Source organism: Aulonocara stuartgranti (assembly GCF_965226115.1).
Source record: "Aulonocara stuartgranti genome assembly, chromosome: 19".
In the NCBI taxonomy this organism is placed as follows: Eukaryota; Metazoa; Chordata; class Actinopteri; order Cichliformes; family Cichlidae; genus Aulonocara; species Aulonocara stuartgranti.
This window is the reverse complement of record NC_138955.1, coordinates 2,990,028-3,006,507: the sequence shown is the minus strand read 5'-3', so window position 1 is coordinate 3,006,507 and position 16,480 is coordinate 2,990,028. Positions and strand designations below refer to the sequence as shown.

Sequence of the window (16,480 nt, the reverse complement as noted above, 5' to 3'; positions counted from 1 at the left end):
AAACTGCAGAACTGTAGCTCTCATGTTAGAAGGGCTGTAGTCACCTGCTTTTCAGCCGGCTGCTGCGGGCGCCATGGCAACCGGCCTGTCCGCTACTGCAAGCGTTGCCATGTCAACCACCACAGCAGCGAGGTGGGGGCTGCGGCGGAGACCCATCTGTACCAGACCTCGCCCCCTCCCATCAACACCCGTGAGTGCGGAGCAGAGGAGCTAGTGTGCACCGTGGAAGCCGTTATCAGGTACATGCACGGTGTTACAGAGCATATAGTTGTGACTCTGTGAAGCACACTTCAAGACAAATATAAAGACAACAATGCTGCCTCAGTTCAGATTAAACAAATAACAAAAACAAACGAAAAAAAGTGAGATTTTCTCCTCTGCTCTTTCTCCTTTGCTCTATCTCACATATGACCTTCTCTCTGTGCCCTCTCAAATCCCTCTCTTATCCTGTGTATACCTCCAGCCTCCTAAAAGAGGCAGAAATTCATGCAGAGCAGCGTGAGTTTGAGTTGAATCGGCGTCGTCAGATGGGCCTGTCTGCCTCCCACCACTCTCTGGACAACATTGAGTTTGATAACAAAGAGGATGACCAGCATGACCAGCGCCTTCTAAGTCAGTTTGGCATCTGGTTCCTGGTGCGTAATCACAGGGTGTCGCTGTATCTGTCAGTAACAGGGAGCAGGCAAAAACGATGTGTATGGCACATTGCCTCTCATCACTTCTCTTTTCAATTTCCGAGTTTCTTTGTTCACATCTGCAGGTAAGTCTGTGCACACCCAATGAGAACACGCCCACAGAGAGTCTGGCTCGGCTGGTCAGCATGGTCTTCCAGTGGTTTCACTCCACCGCCTACATGATGGACGACGAAGTCGGAAGCCTAGTGGAGAAGTTGAAGCCCCAGTTTGTCACAAAGTGGCTAAAGACAGTGTGTGAAGTGCGCTTTGATGTCATGGTCATGTGCCTGCTGCCCAAACCTGTAGAATTTGCAAGGGTAAGATATTACAGCGTCATCATAAGATCATAGGATTTTAATACCTTACATGAAGGAGAGTTTTCACTGGTCTAAACTGGTCTATGCACATTTTTCTCAGGTGGGCGGTTACTGGGATAAGTCATGTAGCACAGTGACACAGCTGAAAGAGGGTCTGAACCGCATCCTGTGTCTAATACCTTACAACGTCATTAGTCAGCCACTGTGGGAGTGCTTTATGCCTGAGTGGCTGGAGGCCATCCGTACTGAGGTGCCCGACAACCAGCTCAAAGAGTTCCGGGAAGTGCTCAGGTATATCCATCTCCCTTAACTGTTCATGGCATATATTGCATACAGTGGGCAGAGATGCTTGCAGTAAAATTGCAGCACAATAATAATAATTTAAAAAAAAACTTAAAATATTACAAGTTAGCATCACTCATTGTGTAACAGTATCAAAGGATCGCTATGTGGATGAATTTATATGGTACTGCTGTTATTCTATTCACAGCAAGATGTTTGATATTGAGCTGTGCCCACTTCCCTTCTCTATGGAGGAAATGTTTGGCTTCATCAGCTGCAGATTCTCTGGCTACCCCGCGTCTGTGCAAGAGCAGGCTCTGCTGTGGCTTCATGTAAGCATGCACACACAAACACACGAAAGCACACAGAAACACGCCGTCCTGTGTCAAGTTCTCATCCCGCCGTTCTATCCACAGTGAGTGTGAATTGCACAGGTTGTCGTAGAGTGCGAGAGTCTGGGCAGGGGCCCTGCTGAATATGGATCTGGGTCACAGAATGAGACGGATGGAGATAGGAGGGATTTAGCCTTTCATCCCATATGCACTCACAGCTTGCCGCCCTGTATACATGGATCAATTTCAAGTTTTCTCTCACAACTGTGATCAAGAGATTGTATTAATTTAGCTGGAGTAAATAGGTCACGTTCACAGCAAATACAGAAGTTGAGCTTCAGTTTAATGTTTTCTCGGCATGTGGTGTGATAAAGTCACACAGGCAGCAGTCTAATTTTCTGCCAAATACGGAGCTTTTATATTACTAGCCAAAGTTTTTAAGGTATTAACTGACGCCGCCCAGTATTCCCAAAAAATAGACTAGAGTTATAAACCTGCATGCATTCAAAATAACTGTAATGCAGACATGTACAAGTGTATGGTTTTAAGGATGACAAAAAGTAATAACACTAAATCTATTTACTTTGTGAGAAGTATATTAACCTTGTGATGCCTTCTAACACTAACCCTATGTTTTGGAGAAAAGGAAAAAATCCTGTGTGTTAGTTGAATGGCTGTTTGTCTCCAGAACTATTTATAGAATTGATACCATAGGGTTCAGGTTATGGTTATCACCGACTGATTGGTTTATGATTTAGACCACACAAGTAGCAAGTATAAATAAATGATCCACATTTTTGTGTGTCTCGTTGGAGCTCAGGTGCTGTCGGAGCTGGACATCGTGGTGCCTCTTCAGCTGCTGATTGGGATGTTCTCCGATGGAGTGAACTCTTTGAAGGAACTGGCCAATCAGAGGAAGGCACGCGCGTCAGATCTGACTGGCAACACTGGAGCTCGTAGGGTGAGGAGGACCGCAATGCTAAAAATACTCCTAAGAATAAGACAAAAGACATCAATCCCCATTTTCAGCCTTTTGTTGCCATTCATTTCAGTGGCTGTTGACAACAACACAGATCAGAACACATCACCTCACTGTGCTCAGATCATCAGCTGAATAGCTATTATTAGGGCTTTGTCTGTCGATGTGTTTTTTGGATTAGGGGTGTACACGTTTCTATTCTTCTTGGTTCTATTTCCCACTGTTCATTTTGGAATAGACTGTATGTTACCATGGCAACCATCAATATCTAAATATAGCTCTCTTCAAGGGATTAATTGAATTTGGCTGTAATATAAATTTATGTTCAGAGACACCCACACATCCGCACAGATGGCTCCAGATTAAGTCGACATGCAGCTGATCCTGCTGTATTACTTCACGTTTAACTTTAGGAGATGTAAACATGCTTTGTGAGATTTGCTGTCATACCTTGCTTTTTGTCAGGATGGTGTTTGCTGTACACAGCGAACACAGCTTGCTGTAGCACTTGTTAAACAGAGGGCAGGTCAGGCTGCTGAGGGCAGCTTGTGCATGGAGCATGAGCTGGTGTGCCTGAGTTACGAGAAGATATATCATTTGTACTGTTAAAGAGAATACACTAGGAGTCAGTTTACAAGGTTTCATGATGCCATTGTGTATGAGATTGAGTGAACAGTCTGGCAGATTTTATATACTTGCGTGAGCTCGATTAGTGAATGGCTCCCAGTTGTGCAGATGAGGCATTAAAGTAAGAGAGTTGGAGCACCACACTCTGGCAGAAACACATAAACACACACAGAGAGGGAGCTGACAACATTAGAAGTGACGAAGATGGACATAAACACAGAGACATCAGGAATGAGGAGAAGGCGTAGCTTCGAGCACGGCGTAATTGTTGTATAAAAGCCGCAAATGCTCAGTTTAGAATATTTTGACAGCTTTTTTTCAAATATTTGCAAGCATTGCCTTTTTATTACTTAGAATAGATCTTTTATTTACACTTTTGTTTGTGGACCACATAATAAAATGTAACATAACATAATGAAAAAGGTATGTGATGCATATTGATATATACAAGTCTAACTGACATTTACAGCCTCGCAACGCTTTCTGTCTCATTTTAACGTGACCCTAACAGCTGAAGAGAAACACATATTTCAGTTTAATGACTATTCTCCTTTCTCACAGGTGAGTGTGGTGTCAGATCCAGGACGTCGAGGCCAGCACAACACTCTCAGCCCTTTTCCCAGCCCCTTCCGGAGCCCCTTCCGCAGCCCTCTTCGCTGCAGCCCTTTTAAAAACCTGGGTCATGCCGCTGGTCACTGCGCCCTGGACCTGGACTGTGATGACGATGACATGAACCTTGGCTGTTTCATTCTGATGTTTGACCTCATCTTAAAGCAGGTGACCACCTTCCTGATGAAAACCTATAATTGTGATTAAAGTTCTGTCTCTGATGCTTCTCTTTTGTGTGTCCTCATGTTATAAACCTTCTTATTGTACAGCCATTCTCACATTATACAGTCTAGTTTAAGCGAGTCACTCTTCTCAGTCATTCATGTAGAGAAAAATGACACATACACACTATACAATGATAATAATACCCACCGGTGGGATCTTGAGATTTGTGTGTCGTGCTCTAATTTTTGTTCCTCTATTTTTATGGTCGTCTCCCCCCCGCTGTCCCAGATGGAGCTCCAGGATGACGGTGTGATGCTGGGTCTAGACAGCAGCCTGGGGAAGGATATCGTGGGCATCATCAACAATGTCTTCCAGGCCCCGTGGGGTGGCTCACACACCTGCCAGAAGGATGAGAAGGCCCTAGAGTGCAGCCTGTGCCAATCCAGCATCCTGTGTTACCAGCTGGGCTGTGAGCTCCTGGAGAGGCTGACCCCCCGGGAAGAGATACGCCTGGTGGTGAGACACACAGCATGCATTTTTATGCATCAACTTTGAATTAACCTTGTGCATTTGGCAGGCAGGGCTTTGGAATGAGTGCATGTAGCTCCACGTGTCCCAAACCACAGCGCCAAAAACAACACTGTGTCAAATTGTGCTACCTTTGTTTTGGAGTAAACACACAACATAAAGCATGCCTTTCACTCAGCTCCAACAAGTCTCATTCCTCCACAGGAGCCCACAGATTGTTTGGAGGAAACCTTGCTTACCCCTCCACCAGATTTCTCCATCGGGGTGGAGAATGAAAGCAAGGAAGGAGACAACCCGAGTGGCACGCACACCGACAACCCCAGCAGCCAATCTCCTGATCACGCAGGTGTGTATCGATCAGTTCTGCTTAAAACTTGATGTTTAAATTAATAATACCTGCCAGATGAATACCAATCATCCTTTAAGGGTTAACTGGACTTTAACTTAACTGGATTTTGGACTTGATGTATATCTAAGCTAGTTGACGCTTGTGACTTTTGACTTCTACTAATACAGTTTAGCAGTTTAACAGTTTGATACCAAATCTGAGAAACAGTGATATACATGAAGCCATAGAAAATTTCAGAAACCCAGTGAGATATTGTGAGTATGCAGGAAGGCTTGGTAGATATTGTTTTTGATGGACAGAACAGGATGAGCTATTTCCTTGTTTTTTGCCACAGTACAGGCAAAATTAAAAGTTCAATTGTTTTTTCTCTTTCTTTCCAGCAATGAAGAATAACTCTGATAAGAAGTTCTCCTACCAGCAGCTCCCTGTGTCTTTGAAGCTCATATACACCATTCTGCAGGTGCTTGGTCTGAATAACTGCATATCAAATCAAAGACTAGAGGCATTCAAAAATGTTTCTTTCGATTTATTTGAGTGCATATGTGTTACACTGCGAGTCACACACGTCTTCTGCATTTTCAGGAAATGTCAAAGTTTGAGGAGCCTGATATTTTGTTCAACATGCTGAACTGCCTGAAGATCCTGTGTCTTCACGGAGAGTGTTTATACCTCGCCTGTAAGGATCACCCGCAGTTTCTGGCTTACATCCAGGAGAAGATGCTCATCCCTTGGTGTGTCCAGAGAACACTCCTCCTCATGCAGAAAAAACACTGAACTCATGCATGCTTTTGTTTACAGCTTTTAATTGTGCTAACTCCTTAAGTGACATTTGTGCTTCTGTCTCTTCTGTTTTCAGTCTGTGGTCGATGCTGAAATCAGAGTTTTGCCAGCTGGCTTCGTTGGCCGTGCCGCAGCTTCTCCACGCCCTGTCTTTGTCACACGGGGCAGACATCTTTTGGAATCTCATCAACACAAACTTCAACAGCAAAGACTGGAAAATACGATTTGAAGCCGGTGAGTCATAAAGTAACAGCGTTAAATTTCAGACTCCGTGTCTTCCTAGGATGGTCGCAGACAGTTTGCGGCTTCATGTGCAGATATGATCATCAAAAATGGATATCTTTGGCTTAATGGTTTGTCTTTGTGGTTGCGATTGTAAATGATGAGGATCGCCAGGAAGAGGAGAGGAGGATCTGCTTATATAATAGGCTTCCCAAACCACTGCCTGCCCACATCTCCCCTATGTGTTGCCATGGTTACCTTGGTACAGGCAGCAAAGAGGAATTGTGGGATTAATGAGGGGTTTTTTCACATTGTGATTAGCAGAGAGGAGCTATTTGCTCTGTCCAAGTAGTGAACTGATGCATCACAATGTCAGCTTGCGATGCTGTTGATCTGTGTCATGACCAATGAGCACTTCTAATGTTATTATATCCATTTAGTAGGGTAGAAATATTGGTATAAATCTACACATGCATGTAATATATTCCTAAATGAAGTCAACTAGTGTTCTGACTCACTGCACGGTCCCACACTCGCCCACACCGACACCTAGCACTCAACACCACATTGGCTAAGAGCTCATGGGTATAAGAGTGCAGCGTCTATTTTTAGATTTTAATCTGAGGAATGATAAGTAAATCACTTTATTTATTGAAAGCATCGCCTTTGCTAAAAAAAAGAAGCATTTGGTTTTACCACCACATTGTGCGAAGACAAATATTTAGTAAAACATTAACTCATCTCAGTCATCTTCCTCTGTGACCTCTGGGCTGATTCTGTTTATTGAATCATGGAATTATATGAAGACATCTGGCAGCTCACTTGCTCCGTCTTTGTCTGCAGCAGTAATTCATTTCTTTCTCTATTCTCACGAAATCCTCTCAGTCGAGAAGGTAGCAGTGCTGTGTCGTTTCCTGGACATTGGTGCAGTGACAAAAAACCACTTACTGAAGTATGCCTTGGCTCACGCTTTCTGTTGCTTCCTGGCCTCTGTGGAGGATGTCAACCCTGCTGTGGCCACCAGGGCCAGGCTGCTACTGGACACAATCAAGAGGCCATCCCTTCAGGTACTTTGCTCTTGTTTTTAGCAACAAAATTTCTGTTTATTTTTCGCGTGAAGGATAAATAAATTAAGCATTCTCACTAAGACAGGGTGTGTTGGTGTGCATTTAATTATAGTTTTGGTATTTATGTGTTGAAAGCTGTAAATTTTATTCATGGATTTTCTATGTAAAGGGATTGTACTTGTTGTGCATTTTTAGGGCTTATGCCTGTGTCTGGATTTCCAATTTGACACTGTGGTGAGAGATCGTCCCATTATTCTCAGTAAACTCCTACTCCTGCACTTTCTGAAGAAAGATATCCCCGCGCTTAGTTGGGAGTTTTTCGTCAACCGTTTTGAAACATTATCTCTGGAGGCTCAGCTGCACCTGGACTGCAACAAAGAGTTTCCCTTCCCTACTAGTATGTATCTGCCATGTCCCCATCCAGATGTTTTACACCTGTAAGAGAAGATTTACAACTTAACAGTGCTTCAAGTAAGCTTTGCAATCTTTGTTTCTTTGACAGCTATTACAGCTGTACGAACCAATGTAGCTAACCTCAGTGATACAGCAATGTGGAAGATACGACGGGCCCGTTTCGCGAGGAATCAGCAGAAGAGTGTGCGCTCCCTCCGTGACAGTGTAAAAGGAGGCACGGACGCCCAGTCTAAAAGAGCCTTTTCACTCCCTGAGTCACTGAGCAACCGACTACGTGAGTAGAAGACATCAGCTGTCAGGCTGTCAGTCTTATTTCTAACCTGTCTCAAAAAGTCTGTTGTTAAAAAGTGTTTGCAAATAGCATTTGAGACTTTTTTAAGTGCTTTGGCTCACATGCTATGACATAGAAGTCTATAAAAAAACAACTTTCTATTTGGAAAATGACCTGCCATTATAGATTCTGTCACAAAGTGATGATCATTGCCTTTTAAAAAAAAAAAAGAATCCTTTTCTATTTGCAAATACTGTTTGACCAAGGTCCTGTTCCATTTTCCTAATGTTTCTCTCCTCACTTATATGTTCCCGACGCTCATTTCACTTAAATGTTTTATCTGTGGCTCTCCACAGAAGGCTGTCTGAGTTTCTGAGATACTCGTGCTGCCTTCAAACACAGGTTTATCTGGTTGATCCAAATGCCCTCAATCTTTATAACATTTGGATTTCACGCCCTTTAAATCAAAAGTATACGCGTCTCTTTGTGTGCGCATATGTGTTGGAAGATGATGAAGCTCAGACATGTGTCCTGTGCTACCTCCCATGTACGCTCTCCTAAATCTTGCTCTTCATATGTGGTTTTTAGCTCTAAGGCTTAGGAGGCAAGAGCTCTCTGCCCCGACACTGGGAGATATGATAGAGAAAGTCCTGCCAGGTAAATAACATTCCAAGTCTTCATCATATTGGAGAAAAAGTACAGTAAGACTTTCATGAAAACTATGTTCAAATATTAAATATTTAGTATTATACAGTATTATTGAAAATTCTCAACACAACCCTCATTTCCTTGTATTTTGCTTCCAAGGACCTGGACGGTCAATAATTTTTTAAAGTGCTCTTGAGCAATAGTTCTCCGGGCTTTCTGAAGGTCTTTCAAATGTTTGCTTTGAAAGATCTTTTACTCATTACCCTTGTACACGGCCATTTTTAGATGAATGTTTAGTTTTTTATATACAGTATGTTAAGCCACGTAACAATGGTCTATGAATCATTCAAGCATAAAAAAGACATGATGAACTAGTGTTGTGTCTACACATAACCAACAATTTGTTCCTATTTCTTTAGTTTAAACATGCAGAAAAGACTTGTTTAACTATGAGTAACTATGCCAAATTACACAAGAAGTGGATTTAGAATCAGTAGCAACGACTTATGGAGTGATGAATCCTTAACATGGTGAACATCTGTGGAGGAGGCGGGAGAGAGGTACAAGAGCCATCTGTAAAACATGGTGCCCTGTCATGGCTTGGGGTTCTATTTCAGCCAGTGGCGTTAGGGATCTTGTCAAAATTGATGGAATTATGAACACAGAAAAGTGTTGTCAGATTTGGATGCTCTGGAAAGCATCTGATTGGCAGCTTTATTTTCTGCATGGCGGTGATCCCAAAGATATTTGCAGTGCCGTAAAAGCATACCTGCATAGAAAAAACACACACAGTGGAACACATCCTGGACTTCAACATTATTGAAACGGTGTGGCATCATCTTGACAGAGAATGAAACAAAAGGCAGCCAACATCCAAAGAAGAGCTTTGAATGTCCTTCAAGAAGCCCGGAGAACTATTTGTGAAGACTACTTAAAACTTCCATAAGAGAGTTTAGACTGTGGTGGAGAATAAAGGTGGTCATACCAAATATTGAATTTCAAGCTTGTTAGAGTTTGACAAACTTTATTTCCGTGTATATGACTTCACATATTTCAATAAGTCACTGTGCCTATTTTCTTTGCAAAATATAAAGAAATGAGCGGTGGCTGAAGAGTTTTGCACTTTATTGTACATAAAAAATAATGTTTGGTCTATAGTGGCAGTCATTGTTCTTTCATCCTACTTTCTGGGCTAAAGCAATCCTGACACGGAACGAAAAACTAGACAGTCTGTTGTGCGTTTACCCCATTTACATATTCCATGAACACATTGTAGTGATGTATGTATACAGCATGATAATGGCTCCAACTCTCTTGGCAGAGAAATGGACAGGATGAGCTGACACCCCTCCACCTCTGTGTTGTTATCCTCCCTGCTACCGCACCCCTACCCTCTCCCCATCTTATCGCCCTGTCTGCAGCACGTTTTCTCCCGCACATTAACCCTGACGCTTCAGCCCCTCTTGCAGGCCAGACCCCTTCTCCCGAGGACGACACCATCATCAGAGACCTGCTCCCTGAGAACGCTGGCGTCGATCACCAGACGGTTCACCAGCTGATCATGGTCCTCATGAAATTTATGGCCAAAGACCAAAGCAGTGCTGAGGCAGATATTGGTAGTGCCAAGGCTTTCAACACAGTGAAGCGTCATCTGTATGTGCTGCTGGGGTATGATCAACAGGAAGGCTGTTTCATGATTGCACCTCAGAAGATGCGCACCTCCACCTGCTTCAACGCCTTCATCGCTGGCATTGCACAAGTAACTGAAATATAATCAAATGTTTGCACCTGCATATTAGGCTTATTGCGAAAGAGTACCTGAACGTCGCATTTAACTTATTTGCTCACAGGTACTGGACTACAATATCGGTTTGGGAAAGCAGCTGCTCCCTCTTGTGGTCCAGGTGTTGAAGTACTGCACATGTCCCCAGCTGAGGCACTATTTTCAGCAGCCTCCTCGTTGCTCCCTGTGGGCCCTTAAACCACACATTCGGCAGATGTGGCTCAAAGCACTTCTTGTTATCCTTTACAAGGTACTTAATATTTTTTATTGCATGAATAACTGTACATTGAGTCTGCTACATAATGCCACCTAACCTCTAAGATATTTCTTTTTATGTTTTCGTGACATATTTTCTTCAATCTTTTGTACAAAATGAGCTTACATTGTTTTTATGCACCATAGTACCCTTACAGAGATATGGATGGCAGTAAAGTAGTCCTCCATTTGATCCACATCACCATCAACACACTGAATGCACAGTATCACAGCTGTCGCCCCCATGCTACAGCAGGACCACTCTACAGTGACAACTCCAACATAAGCCGCTATAGCGAGAAAGAAAAAGGTGGGAAAAGTAGCAAATGCGTTGTCTGTATCAGCAGTAGATGATGATGATGATTAGAATATGATAATATGATATATGTCATAGATCGTTATGCTAGAATAGGAGGGAAAAGACATTGTTCAGTCAGGCAGATTATGACTTTTTAATGCTACATTAATGCAGCGCTCAAGTACATTTCACATATTTGTTCTCCACATTAGAAGAGGACAGTGTATTTGATGAGTCAGACGTCCATGACACGCCGACTGGTGCTGCTAACAAGGAGTCACAGACCTTCTTTGCTCGCCTGAAGAGAATTGGTGGCAGCAAGTCTGTGAAATACCAGCCGGTAGAGCTGAATGCCAAGAGAAGTAAGAGGCAGAGGCTTTCAATGTCAAGTGCGCTCTATATTAAGCAAATTGATTCAGTCTTTATCATACAATAATATTTTTTTGTGATTCGGTCTCATTTTCTTTCCTTGCATCAGGTGAAATTGAGCTGTCAGAGTACCGTGAAGCTAGCGCCCTTCAGGATAGCATCCTGCACTGTGTGCGGGAGGAGAGCACCAGGAGAAAGAGGCTACAGGCAATCCACAAGCAGAAGTCTTTGGATATTTCCAACACGGATTCCATTCTATTCAGTTTGGACGAACATCGGCGCAAGTCCTGCATTGATCGTTGCGACATGCAGGTGCCCCCTGTAGTCCTGCCCCCATCCTCTACTACTCCCCACAACAGGTATCATGGGATAGGATCCTCTGATGGCTCTTCAGTTCGGGTTGATCCCGTGGACCGACGGGGCTCTCGAGGTGGCCAGTCTGACATCTCCAAGCCCGTCATACCAGAGGTCCGGCTCAGCTGCATGGAGACTTTTGATGACAAAACAGATCAGGGCTCTTTAGAGGGATCAGCTCAGGGAAAGGACGATCAAGACCTGATTGACCTCTCCTCTGACTGCACCTCAATTCCAGAAAAGCATTCGCTGCTCTCCATGTCTGACAGCGACTCCTTGGTCTTTGAACCGCTACCACCTCTGAGGATTGTGGAAAGTGATGAGGAGTTTGATCTTAACACCATCATAGGCTCCAAGTTTAGTGGGAGTCCAAAAGTCTCAGCTTCTCCTGCAAGCAGCAACACTTTGCGACTGTCCCCCGTTGTTCAGGTGAGTGTGGAGGACTGCTCCACTGACAAAAAGACCCCAGAGCTTGTGGTGGGAGAGAGGTGCTCACAGCAGAAATTTGAAGGAAAGGAGCCTATCCGTGTGCCTCGCAGCACCTCTCTGGAGCTCCCTGACCGATCAGAGAACATCTCCCATGAAAGCCCCATGACCTTAAAGCAGAAGAGAGACCTGCTGAGAAAGTCCCCACATGTCCCTGTCACCTCGCTAGATGACACATGTGCGACCCCGGAAGAAATCAGGACTCTTATAGGACCCAGCACCAGTCCCTCTGGCAGGACTATCTTCCTTGACATCCCCGAAGACAAAGCGGAGCCGCCTTCCTCACCAGAGAAGAGCAAGAGCAACAGCAATGACGAAGAAGAAGGGGATGGAGACGATGAAGAGGAGGACGATATGGGCGACGAAGCAGACAGCGACCCCAAACCTGACAACGCAGATGAGAACGATGAAGCTGAGTTTAAAATCCAGATTGTTCCCCGACAGCGTAAACAGAGGAAGATAGCTGTGAGCGCCATCCAGAGGGAATACCTGGACATCTCGTTCAACACGTTCGACAAGCTGGGTGCTGAGCAGACCGCAGAAACAGGTAAAGAGAAAGGACACGTGAACAAAAACCAGAGCGTGCTGTTGTTGATTTCAAAAATGTCTTTTAAGAAAATCTTGTAAAATCTTATTTATTACTTTTTGTACAAGTCTGGTCAAAAGTGAATATTTTAAGAGATCAAACTATTGTAGAATAATTCCAGCTAAACTTAAAGCACTGTAGCTGATTTACTACACATAAGTTCTACTTTAAGCCAGAAAAAGACAATCCTGAGGTGTTGTCACAGTTTATTTATATTCGGCTGACTCACATCAGCTGTTTCTTAGTGACGTAAGCCTACAGAGATGCTGCCTAAACCAGCCATTTATAAATTAGCTTTGTACATTGCTCTACTTACAACTTTTAACTCTGAATATTATTCATTTATTATTTTATCTCTTTAGTTCCTTATTGTTGTTTAAAAAAAATCAATTTTCTTGCATTTCTTTTATTAATAAATGCTTATTTTGTCATCAGAGCGAAATGATCATCACTCATTACCAGAAATACTAACCACTCTTGCCATGCATTGCCCCTTTTCATGTTTTTGTGTGTGTGTGTGTGTGTGTGTGTGTGTGTGTACTTTTCCAATTATACAATGAGGTTTTAATGTAAAAGTAAAAGACTGAATCAGATTTTTATTGCACTTTAATTGCCCACATGGCACCAAATCATGCCTCTATTGAGATTATGTAACAACATGCTAAACTTCATATAAAAATTTTTTCTCTTAAATTATCACTTAAAAATGTTAGACATCTATGTATTGTATTACTGATTATTGTTGGAAGACTTCTGGTATATATTCTGATGCCTTGCAGATCACAAAGTTATGTCTACCCTGGAAAAGCCACGAGAATCTGCCTCAGCACCAACACTCGAAGCTGCTATACCTGAAACAAGTCATCGCTCTTCAGTGTCAAGTAGGAGCCAAAAACTCACTACATCATCTCCTCACCGACTTCAGTTAAATTGTTTTTTGTGTATTACTAGTGCGATGTCTAATATACCATAACCTATTATTTATATGTTTGTCTCTGATTCACTTTTTACAATTTTGTAATGGAGCTTGAAATATTAAATTAACATGACATAATATACATTTTTTAACAACACAGGAAAAAATACCAATATGTAATGTTTTAAGCTTTAATTTATAACTAGTGCAACTTGAATCTGTTATAATAATGGTTTAGTTAATCAGGACTAGGGCTAAATGACCTAAAGTCTAACCCTTATTGGTTAGACTGAAATGAGTTATACTGACAGTTAAAACCAGGTACTGTTTTCTTGTCTTTCTCTGACCTCTAGCTCAGTACCGGCAGGTGAAACGAGGCTCTCTGGGAGCTTTAACCATGAGCCAGCTTATGAAGAGACAGCTGGAGCATCAGTCCAGCGCACCACACAACATCTGCACCTGGGAGACGGGTCAGTCACTGTGGACATTTTTCAGTTATAACCTTTTGAGGAGACAGTGACATAATAACACATGCAAGAACACCAGACACCCACCAGAGTTAACTGAAATTAAAAGAAGAGGATAGTAAAACACCTCCTAATAGATGGTGATGTTTTTATATGTTTTTATAGCCATTACACTGAAAACTGACTATAAAATGTGATTCATCAAATTTACATCTTTTTTATTTAACTAATAAACTAACTAGTTATATTATTTTAGGAATGATGTAAGAGGAATGATGATGCAAGAGGGCTTTTAAATTACAATAAAAGCCCTCTTATGTACATGCCCTATTACAGGCAGTATTAGTACCCTCATTTGAAAATCTCTGTTTGAGCTAATCCTAATATATTTTCATTTAAATAAATACACTGAATCTAAACTTCAATCAAATTTCTTGTGTGCTACAAGGTGAAAAGGAAATGTTTTTTATGACTGATATTTTTCCATTGTAGGTCCTACGAAGACCAGTCTCCTCTCAGCACCGAGCACAGTCAGCATGTTCGTCCCTGCACCCGAGGAGTTCATTGACGAGCAGCCTACCACGATGTCTGACCGGTGAATCAATCACTTAGTAGCTATATCTATCAAGCTGTATTAAAGTCAAACTATTATTGATTTATTGGAGAATTGCAAATCTATTTGTACTGGTGCCAACAACAATAAAACCAGAAACTAACTTTTAGCCCAAGTGCTCGAGATCCTGTGACAGCAGAGATCACATTGTCTTTACATTATGTCCATGTGGTATAACTGCTATTTCAGGGTAAATGCTGCCACTAATTAACAGTAATGAACTAAAAGAGAACTGAAAAGGATTCAGAATGTCAGATTTTGTAGGAGCTTTGGAAAAATTCCTAAAATATTCCCATCAAAATTCCCTACAGAGCTAATTTTTGCAGCTTTTTATTTTAACTTGTTGAATTGGAATTATGCATCAGAGCTGGTCTCCGTCACGCCCTGGAGTTAAAAAGCAAAAGTTAAAAAGGGTGTCTGGAAAGAAGTGTTCTACACATTGCTTGTTGGCTTTGCAAGTGATGAAGCAGCAGCTGCAATCAGCCGATAGAAAGAAACAGCCGCACCCCTGTGTGGAAGCACTGGCTTTAACCTCATCACATCATTCACATTAAGAACCTGCAGTCCACCAGGCTGTAAAACACATTACAGAACTGAGTCATTCTCACATATTTATCGGTTCTTAAACCTTCTGCTGTTGATCTCAGTAAATTTAACAGGGTGGCTCCTTCCCTGTCTGGATATTTAAAGATGTTGGTAAAAGAGTAACAATGTTTTGAAGATGACTTTGCAGGAAAGCAGAAAAGTGCGTCTAAGCCATTTTCTTAGGGAAAAAGGTTTTTCCCTAAGTTTTGATAATTCTCTCTTCAAACATTTTGACATTATTTCATATTGAAGTTGAATGGCTCAGCTGGCCAAACAGCACTAAGTGGAAGTAGGAATTTATTCTTTTAATTTCTTTTTAAGTTTAATTTAAAAAAGTAAATTATTATTGTATTATTGTAAACACTGTGGTTACATTTTTAAGGACTGAACTTTCAATTCAATTTATATGGTGTCAATTTACAACAACAGTCGCCTCAAGGCGCATTATATTGTAAGTTAGACCCTACAATGACCCCCTGTGAGCTAGCACTTTGGGGACAGTGGGAAGGGAAAACTCCCTTTTAACAGTAAGAAACCTCTGGCAGAACCGGGCTCAGGGAGGGGCAGTCATCGGCCACAACTCGATTAGTTAAAGTTAATAAATGTGACACTTAAAGAATAAATATTCTAACAGGCTTCAGATGATTATACAGGATTGGAGGTGTTGAGGGCTGCTGTTACAGTGCTGCGTGCTCACATTAAACATGGTCAAAGTTTTATATAATGACTAGGTACAAAATAGCCAAAAGCTTAGGGCTCAGACTGCTCAAAGCACTCAATTTCACCCAGTTTTTTTTCTATCCTGATTTCAGAGAGAAGAGATATTCCTAATATGGTCATCCAATGCACACAGCTCTGGCTGTGAGCACTGATCAAGCAGTTTGTGAAGGGCAGCCAATCAGAAAAATGAGCTTAAAGAGAGGCGAGTTAAAACTGCTTGTTGCAGACTGTGGATGATTGAAGGGGCTGCAACAGACCGAGTACTAAACTTTAGATAGTGCAAAGCTTTTCTAGTGGAGTCGCAAAAAAACCTGAATCTTAAAATGAGCAAAATAGATCTGTTTTTATGCTAAATCTAGCCTGGTGTATTTCCGTGTGATGTCTCAGGTGTCGGGACTGTGCAGCTGTTCTGGAAGAATATGATGAGGAGACTCTCAGCCTCGCTGTGGTGGTTCTTTCCATGTTCATTCACCTCAGCCCGGATTTGGCTGCCCCTATGCTTCTTGACATCATGCAGTCTGTGGGCAGGTACAACAGCTCCAGTAACCATCCCTGCAATCTCCATCCACACAGCACTTCACCGTTAAATGAAGTTTCATAACTCACTCTTAGAGCTCATGCATAATTCATCTCTGAGTCCTAATCTGCTGCTTTGACTTCTCTCAGGTTGGCATCCAGTGGCAATTTTTCTGGACAAGCTGAGAGGTATGAGACATAAAAGCCATAACACCAATGTGTGCAGATGTTCACTGTGCTTATAGATGACTTTAATAGTATATGTCAA

General features: G+C 42.3%; 1 protein-coding gene across 10 annotated transcripts in view; it reads left to right on the top strand.

Moving 5' to 3' along the window:
• The window catches only part of unc79 (unc-79 homolog, NALCN channel complex subunit), a 32,176-nt gene that overhangs the window by 10,569 nt on the left and 5,127 nt on the right, over positions 1 to 16,480 (top strand). For 3 of the 10 annotated variants that reach the window (XM_082515542.1, XM_082515540.1, XM_082515541.1), the window contains 26 exons: positions 10 to 239; positions 464 to 635; positions 761 to 991; positions 1,092 to 1,282; positions 1,482 to 1,605; positions 2,426 to 2,566; positions 3,773 to 3,988; positions 4,274 to 4,501; positions 4,718 to 4,859; positions 5,243 to 5,322; positions 5,445 to 5,593; positions 5,719 to 5,876; positions 6,750 to 6,931; positions 7,127 to 7,328; positions 7,434 to 7,619; positions 8,205 to 8,273; positions 9,686 to 10,023; positions 10,115 to 10,297; positions 10,450 to 10,612; positions 10,813 to 10,989; positions 11,079 to 12,356; positions 13,175 to 13,276; positions 13,665 to 13,781; positions 14,271 to 14,373; positions 16,084 to 16,224; positions 16,363 to 16,401. In XM_082515542.1, the coding sequence (XP_082371668.1) occupies positions 10 to 239; positions 464 to 635; positions 761 to 991; positions 1,092 to 1,282; positions 1,482 to 1,605; positions 2,426 to 2,566; positions 3,773 to 3,988; positions 4,274 to 4,501; positions 4,718 to 4,859; positions 5,243 to 5,322; positions 5,445 to 5,593; positions 5,719 to 5,876; positions 6,750 to 6,931; positions 7,127 to 7,328; positions 7,434 to 7,619; positions 8,205 to 8,273; positions 9,686 to 10,023; positions 10,115 to 10,297; positions 10,450 to 10,612; positions 10,813 to 10,989; positions 11,079 to 12,356; positions 13,175 to 13,276; positions 13,665 to 13,781; positions 14,271 to 14,373; positions 16,084 to 16,224; positions 16,363 to 16,401 (5,342 nt within the window). The remainder of the gene's footprint in view (positions 1 to 9; positions 240 to 463; positions 636 to 760; positions 992 to 1,091; positions 1,283 to 1,481; positions 1,606 to 2,425; positions 2,567 to 3,772; positions 3,989 to 4,273; positions 4,502 to 4,717; positions 4,860 to 5,242; positions 5,323 to 5,444; positions 5,594 to 5,718; positions 5,877 to 6,749; positions 6,932 to 7,126; positions 7,329 to 7,433; positions 7,620 to 8,204; positions 8,274 to 9,685; positions 10,024 to 10,114; positions 10,298 to 10,449; positions 10,613 to 10,812; positions 10,990 to 11,078; positions 12,357 to 13,174; positions 13,277 to 13,664; positions 13,782 to 14,270; positions 14,374 to 16,083; positions 16,225 to 16,362; positions 16,402 to 16,480) is intronic. The other 7 variants (XM_082515546.1, XM_082515544.1, XM_082515543.1 and 4 more) reach the window with 7 other exon arrangements.